This window comes from Acanthisitta chloris, unplaced genomic scaffold, assembly GCF_000695815.1.
Source record: "Acanthisitta chloris isolate BGI_N310 unplaced genomic scaffold, ASM69581v1 scaffold11420, whole genome shotgun sequence".
Lineage (NCBI taxonomy): Eukaryota > Metazoa > Chordata > Aves > Passeriformes > Acanthisittidae > Acanthisitta > Acanthisitta chloris.
In genome coordinates, this window is record NW_008649991.1 from 231815 (window position 1) to 238095 (window position 6281).

The following is a 6281-nucleotide window of genomic DNA, read 5'->3' on the forward strand; positions in this document are numbered from 1 at the left end:
GGGAGCCTTTCTCCTCAAGACCAGGTAAAGCTGGCTGCTAAATGTACCTGCAGTGGTGCACAGCAAACGCTGAGCATCGTCGAGGTGCCACCCGGGCACAAGCAGTGCTGGACTTACCAGATCTCTTTGGGACCCTGCACTGAGGGCTCTGAGGAGGTGTGCTATGAGGTAGCACTACGTGGCTGCACTATGGGAAGTCTAACAGGGAGAGCAGACACGGAGACGCTGGAAAGGCTCAAAGCATAGAAGTGCAATCACTGGGTCTCCAGCAGCACACGGCAGAGAGGGCGTTACCAAAACTTTGTGGCACTTAATTGTCACTGTGTTTTGAGTATCTCAGTGGGCACATAAGACCAGTTCTAACAATATCCAAAAGAAAGAACATGTTCTAATCTGTATAGTGTATGGCATTACAGGGGAATGACCCATCACACAGAAAGATTTTGAACATTAATTACAGCATCTTTTGTAAGTTTAGAATTTAATTGCCAACCCTTTTCCCTTGAAATTAATCCTGGATGTACATCATATAGTCAAACAAGCTTTGTTGTTTTTTTTTTTAAAAAGTACATCTTAATATAAATAGTTTATTCAGTGCATGGTTGTGTATACAACAAATAATAAACAACTCCTTTGTACGAGGCAGAAAGCTGCCTGTATGGAACTAATTCAGTTTTGGAGCACAGAATCCAACGATGATTAATGCACAAAATCTTACACATCATGCAACTCTATGCCAATATTCCAACTTTCTCCCATGCAACAGACATGATGACCTAAATGGAATCCTAACTACATTTTTTTAAACAATTGTTTCCAATAGCATGTATAAGTATATGTTGTTTAGGGGTAACCTGTCCTAACGCTTCCTCCTACACAATATTCACGTGCCCGTTACAGTGAAAGGACTTTTACAAATAAGACGTTTCTTATAAAAAAATTAAGTCACCTTAATTCCACAGTTTCTGTCTTTAGAAAAGAAGCCACAACAATAGTTTAACATGACACACAAAATGGAATTAAGAGAAATCTACACTGGAGGATAATTTTATCCCTTTCTGTTAACTTCCACTTGGGATAACAAAACAACTCAATTCCTACAGACTGGGGTTAGCACAAGAACTTTACCAGAAACTACAAATCTATAAAAATTTATATTTCATTGTGTTTAAAACCACAAGAACACTGTTTGCTTGAGCCTGAGACACCAACTCTCAGTTCCAACCCTGAATTTTTAATTATTTTTTAAAGACATAGCTTTAAAGACCCATTGGAGTTCAGAAATCAAAAAGTTGCACTATTCCAAATTAAAGTATACATTTTTTATCAAGCCTTAGATATAAAACGGTAAGCCAAGGAAACAACAGAGTTTACATATTTGTTTTTTGTTTGCCCCTATAAAACATACAAGCATTAAAATTTCCTTTGAAAAGCAAAAGTGGTCTTTTTCTGAGTTGGAAAGCAAATTCTTATCAGCAGTGAATGCTGTGAAATGTTTTTGTTTTGTATTCCACAAAGCATAGGAGAGAGAGAGAAAGAGAGAAAGAAAAAGTGAGAGAGAGAAAGAGCTGGACATTTCTTCTCCGAGATTTATTCCGCAGTTATGTTTGCTGGCTATCCAACTGCCTTGTGATATGCACAAGCATATTCTACATTATTGGGGTATATCCTTTGACAACCAGTAGATCTAATGGCTGATAAACGAGTGACCTATGCAAGTTCGGTGGCTTGTCCTGGGCAATTGAACGTTTGGATGAAAGACTGCTAGTAAGAATTCAACTGCATCCAGAGGTAAGGTTCTGTTTAGAGAGCACTTGGCTTGCCTGAACCTGGCTACGTTGACTCATTTTGGCTCATGGATTTACCCCCATTTAGCACTCCTGAAACACTTCTGCTCTTTGTTGGGGTCCCACTTCCAGATCTTGAGAACTCTGTGAGATCGTGGAGAGAAGGCTCTTTGTACATGGCCACTGCAAAGCAAAAGAGAGGCAGCACATCAGCACACATTGGGGGCTACTCAGTCTGTGCATGCAAAGTCCAGTTGTGAAACACTGGGGTTTTTCATTCGGCAATATTGCAGTGTAAGGAGAGAATGAAAGAATCATGGCAAGGAGATCTCTTCCACTTCAAATACTCCCTAAGAACCTCTGAAGTCCTCTTCAAGGGATTTTAGAGAGGGGAAAAACCAGAGCTCCCTCTCTCCCTCTCCCAGTTAAATCACCCACCTACCCACCACCCCTACAAAATTCTGCAAGACAGACCTAGGCTGATACAAACCAACATTTCCTTATTACATAGTGAAGTTGCATTGTTGACAGCAGTGATTTGACCTGTTACCTGTATACATAGCCTTTGCCAATGAGTGCAAAAATGGATTTTGAATCTTCTGTTTCCTTTGTTTTCACACCCATTAGAAAGTGAAGACCAACCTTGACATCAGTTGCCTAAATGTAGACTGCAAAACCAGTCCAGCATCCACCCAGGGCAATGCAGCTTTGAAATATCCTCTCTGATTTCAAAAGGACACTGCTTTCACAGGCTACCTAAGATCATATCCCAGAAATAAGCAGCTTTGTAAAAAGCATATGGAACCTAGTTCTTCTAGAGAAAAGGAACACCTCCATACATCTATTGACATCTCTCTCTTGGTGCTGACCAAAGAGGGAGCCAAGACTAACCAGAGTCCTGATTCAGATCCCTTTGTTAACTGAGATGACTGTATGTCCTGGCTTTTAATACACAACTGTTGGTATATGTAAGCCACATGCATTATTACCTTTAATGTCATATGCTGATGCCTCATTAATTGCAGTTTAATAAGCACCACACATTTGAGCTTTATCCCAGGCAAAACCAGACAAACAAATATCCTGTAATATGAAGCACAGATTGACAAGCTACACAGCAAGTTGCTAATGGCCTGTGAGCAGATGTTTGGGCCACTCCAGGCAGAGCCTTCATTACTTCTAACAGGGACAGAGTGGACTTTGAGCACAAAGAAACTAATAAGTAGATTTAGTTAAATTAGAGAAATGCAAAGGCAATGTAGAAAAACTAGAAAAAAACCAGCTCTGGTTAGATTAACAGCATGTTCCAGAACATTATACTGCTGTTGTGTAAGTAGCTGGACCCTTCAAACATGTATGCACAGCAATTAAACACTTCTGACACAAGACCATGTCAGTTCAGATGAAGCAAACCCAAGCAATTACCTTTTAATGGTTTTGGAAGAAAGTGTGCTGCAGGTTTATTTTTCTTCACGTGGTTTCCTTTCATTATTTCTCCTTCTTTGTTAAGACCCAAATACCAACCCCGGCCAGACTGTTGCTGTCTGTAGATCATTGAAGAATATGTCACATAGTAGTTTTCAAATACTGATTCTTTGAACTTGCATTCGGGTGTAAAATGTTCCTGTAAGAAAGTAACGGATCAATATGTGCAGTGTTGAATCTCACATCAGTTAATGAAAAGGCATCCAATATCCATTGCTTTCCCAACGGTTAAAAGACATACTTCTCATCCTCCACTATCCAATTATGAAACACAGGTCCTAAAAGTATTAACAAAAGAGTAACACAATTTGAAACCTGTGAAATGATGCTGTGAGCAGCTCTAAGTAGAATATAATAAGATCTTTTTGAATGATGAGTAAAAAGTCTAAGTCAAGGTTTATTGTTGAATGCAACTAATGGATACTAGGCAGCCACAGCCCTGATGTCAACCCCATGGGACCAGCTGTGGTCCAGCTCCACAGGTGAGAAGCAAGGCCATGTAATGCCTTTGTGCATTAACTGCTGGCCTTAACTGTTTATGAGGAAAGTGCAATAAAAACTGAAAGCCAAGATGCCATGAATAAATGGTCATCTCTATTAAGTTAGCTGCCTCTTTGGTCTAATCTATGCTCTTTCTCTGCCCAGTCTATCATCCATGAAAGCTCAGCTGTCAGAGACCTGCTGCAGGCATCAGCCTCTGCTCTGGGACTGTACCACAGCTGGAAGCCTGTAGGATCGAGCTTTAGTCTTCATGTTGAATTGCACTGCTTCTTCTGGGGAGATGGTATTGAGCTAATAGTAAAACTAAAGTTCAGGGTGGAGCCTTTTTCTTCCTGCCACTGGTGTGGTTGGCTTTCCCTGTGCCATGCTCTTGACCAAATCAATACCTTTTGGCACTATTGCTTAGATTGAAAAAAAAAAGATAGAGAGATGAAACATGGGTCTTAGACCCAAAACACCAGTCCTGACAGCACCACTCAGCTGCTTCCTAAGGCCTCTGGATGCTTCAGGTTTTCTAACATTACACATTCAGACATCTCACCTATGGACTCTAAAAATGCATAAAATATGAGAGAGGAAGGGTTTGATCTGGTGATGCAAATGTTAACAGCACAATCTTGCCTGTCATTGCACCACAGAGCAGCCAGCTGTTTGCCAGTCTATCCTTGTGAAGGCAGCCAGCTTCAGTGGAGCTGCCCTTGTGCTTAAAGTACCCTACAGCAGCGTGAAAGAAAGGAGGAAAAATTGTGCTTGTATAATGATTGTAATTTTGATTCTAAAATATCACAGGAAATTAAATGTCTCAGGAGCTTAAAATGTTCTTATCTAGTTTCTCAAATATTCTTGTGTGAGAAGAAAAGATGGTATTAGAAAAAAAAAAAAGAAGCCCACCACTGCACATTTTCTGCACATCTTTTGCCATTTTGTCTTCCTAGATGAAAGATAAAAAGCTCCCATCCTCTGACTGGCATTTGCTTCAACAAAGAATGTGAAGTAAGCAATTTTCTTCTTTTTTCCCTTCAAGCTAATTGGCTGTTATTTAGTTAATTGACAATTGGTTTCAATTGCTGTCAAATGGGGACAGTCACTGCATTTTTGCAAGGTTTCTACATAAAAGCCTTCCCTCACTGTTCCCTGCCCAGCACCAGCCACAGTAACAAAGACTATTGCAAGAGTATCATCCAATTAGCAGCAAAATGGGAAACTACAGTGCTCCCACTGGAAGATTATGGTTTATGTACAGTAATTTGGAGCTGTTTTGGGTACAAAAGGCCTGCTTGTACACAGCAGCAGAGGGTCAGATTGCAAACAGAACCATATTTACTCTGGCTCTTTTAGTAAGCATGTTAACCTTGGTATGAGCAGCAGCCCAGAGTCCCCTGAAACAGTGGAGAGAAGAAGGACACTAAAAAACTCCTTCACCCCTGGTTTTCCCCTTGGCCCTGGTGGGAGTACTGTGCTTCTGTGAGTCTGCAGTTGAGCCCACATACAGCCAGACAGTGGCCTGATGGTGCAGCCCAGCCTGCCACCGGTCCCCACGTGCATCACGGGCAAAATCCTCTCCCTGGAGCATCCCAAGATTCAGCAAGAACTACAAAGTGGTGAATTCCCCTGACAAACTGCAGGGCACAAACCCAAAGACACCTCTCTATAAAGTGCCCAGTTATCATGACAAATTCTCTCCTAGGTTTTCAGGCACTAAAGCAGAGCAGCTCATTCCCCTGCCTGGCTTGGAAGAATCATTCCCCTTTCTCTTGACTGGTTTAATTCCTCGGCTACGGCTGTAGGTTCAGAAAGGTGCTGCACATCGGGAAAGGCATCCTCCTTGCCAAATAAACAGCTCCCACATGAGCTGTTTGCAGAAGCTGAAGTGCTCTGCCTGCTTCTGAATACTAAGCAGCTGCTTACCTTTAGCAAGAGTTTGTTCCCACCCATCACTTGCCTTTAGTTTAATCCAACGTGTGTGTTTCCTACTTGTTACAAAAAGAGCCAGGGAGAACAACTGCAGAGGGAAGCTCTAAATAAGGAATGGTGACATGGGGGCATTACAATTAAAATGTACTTTTCTGAGCTTGGCAAGTCCATGTGCCAACCCAACTGGGTACAGACAGGACTTCTATCAGCACATCAGCTCAAATACAGTGCAGAGCAGCAAGTGCAAATTGGTCATTATGTTGCCTCTGCTGGCAAATTCTTTATTAATGTAATAAGGAAGAGCAAGCTAAAGCTGGGAGAGGACTGAGTGCCCCAAGTAACACTGATCTTTTCCAGCTCATATAGTGAATCCTATGGAAAATGTATAAATACAGTAAGTGCTGAATTCAGAGACCATTTTTTTCCTGTCTCTCATCTGTCCTCTTTGTTCATCTTTGAAATGAAAATAATTCAAATGAATTCTGAAAAGTCCAATGTTATGAATAAATTGTTACACAAAACAGATGAAAATTAAGTATTTGTGCAAATCAGTATTTCAGTCTCAGTTTACCCCAGAGTCAGGGATTATGGCAC

General features: G+C 41.2%; 1 protein-coding gene across 1 annotated transcript in view; it reads right to left on the reverse strand.

Moving 5' to 3' along the window:
- Positions 1 to 567: 567 nt before the first annotated feature.
- The window catches only part of FGF13 (fibroblast growth factor 13), a 59058-nt gene continuing 53344 nt past the window's right edge, over positions 568 to 6281 (reverse strand). The window contains exons 4-5 of the mRNA XM_009082436.1: positions 3213 to 3411; positions 568 to 1970 (exon numbers count right to left, since the gene is read on the reverse strand). Of these exons, the coding sequence (XP_009080684.1) occupies positions 1834 to 1970; positions 3213 to 3411 (336 nt within the window). The 3' untranslated portion in view covers positions 568 to 1833. The remainder of the gene's footprint in view (positions 1971 to 3212; positions 3412 to 6281) is intronic.